A 1,685-nucleotide genomic window follows, 5' to 3' on the forward strand; every position below is an offset into this window, starting at 1 on the left:
GGGGCTGATGGGGCAAAGTGTGGAACCGGCATATGCTCCTGATTAATAAAGTATTTCTGATTCAGTTTGGTAAATTATAAATGGACCTGAACTTGTAAGGGTAACCTACCCACACTGATAGAGAATGGAACATCAGCATTGGCTAACCCCAGTCATACACATTTACACTCCACCAATGCAGCAGTGGGAGCAGTGGAGTGGAGTGACATTGCCAAGGACACATCGACCTTCTGAGCCCCTGCTGCCCCCAGTTTTAAGTGTTGCTGTGATTGATGGTCAGTCTTCTAGTTGTGAATTGCAAAGATTGTCCACTAGTAGGAGGCTTTGTCAGTGTTAGCCTCTGATTGTGCTTTCTGGGATTTTCCCTGTCCAGCTTTGCTGTGAGGGCCCCTGAGTAATGGTCACACCTGCATAACTGTTAGCTTCACCTGTGTTTGTTATTTAGTCTCAAAGGTTATTAGTTTGTTTGGATTCCAGAGTCCTTTGCATTCTTTATGATGAACTTAGAAACAATCATTCATCATCCGTTGCATCTTCTCTCTCCCTCCCCCTTCATCCCAACTGCCAGCTTCCTCTCCTGCAGCTTCATCCACTGACTCCACTAACACCATCCATGCTACTAATGCCAACACCAACGGTAAGCAACCCTCCTCCTCCTCAGCCTGTACTTCTCTTCATGCAACCTTTTCTCCCTTTTCCTTCTTCTTCATCTGGAAGTAGAAGACCAACTCTTTCTGAAGGATGCCAGTCATGCACTTTATGGACAAAAGTATTTGGCCACACCTGTTACTGACTGAATGCAAGTGTTTGAAACAGATTTGGGCCACAGCTGTATAAAATCAAGCACCTAGCCATGCAGTCTCAAACATCTGTGATCCTAAACGAGTCGGTCTGAAGAGCACACAGACTTCAGCGTGATTCTGTGATGATGACGCCTTTGACAGAAGACAGATGGTGAGATTTTATTCCAAAGTCAGCTGTCAGTGATATTATTAGAAAGTGGAAGCGTTTATTACATTAATGTAAACACTAAAACTGTGCGGCCAGAGCTTCATGGATGGGTTTCCATGGCAACAGCTGCATGCAAGCCTCACATCACCAAATCCAATGCCAAGTGTCAGATAGAGTGGAGTAAAACACAGCAGTGGCAACGTGGTCTGTGGAGTGACCGGTCACGGTCCTCCGGGTGAGTCTGGGTCTGGAGGATGCTGGGAGAACGTTACCTGTCTGACTGTGAAGTTTGGTGGAGGAGGGATAATGGTCTGGGGCTGGTTTTCAGGGTCTGGACAATGCTATGCTTCCAACAGTTTGGGGAAAGCCCTTTTCTATTCCAGCAGGACTGTGGCCCAGAGACCAAAGAAGGACTAGAAAGACTAGAGGCCTGACCTCAACCCCATCCAGCACCTTTGGGATGGACTGGAATAGAGCTTGTGGTCCAGGCCTCCTGGTCCAACATCAGAGCCTGACCTGATAAATGCTCCACAGGATGAATGGACACACATTCCCTCAGAAACACTCCAGGCTGTTGTTAAAGCCTTCAGAGAAGACAGGAGGCTGTTAGAGCTGATAACTCCATATTAAAGTACATGGATCTGAATACAGTATAATTTCAGTCTTGTAGGTGTAAGGTCAGTCGACCAAATACTTTTGTCCATATCGTCTAATTCATCACTAAACCCTCATCT

General features: G+C 46.3%; 1 protein-coding gene across 1 annotated transcript in view; it reads left to right on the forward strand.

The window, feature by feature from the left end:
- LOC121521192 (adhesion G-protein coupled receptor G6-like) overlaps nucleotides 1-1,685 on the forward strand; it is a 42,330-nt gene that overhangs the window by 31,176 nt on the left and 9,469 nt on the right. The window contains exon 8 of the mRNA XM_041804950.1: nucleotides 569-637. Coding sequence (XP_041660884.1) covers nucleotides 569-637 — 69 coding nt within the window. The remainder of the gene's footprint in view (nucleotides 1-568; nucleotides 638-1,685) is intronic.

This window comes from Cheilinus undulatus, linkage group 14, assembly GCF_018320785.1.
Source record: "Cheilinus undulatus linkage group 14, ASM1832078v1, whole genome shotgun sequence".
Taxonomy (NCBI): Eukaryota; Metazoa; Chordata; class Actinopteri; order Labriformes; family Labridae; genus Cheilinus; species Cheilinus undulatus.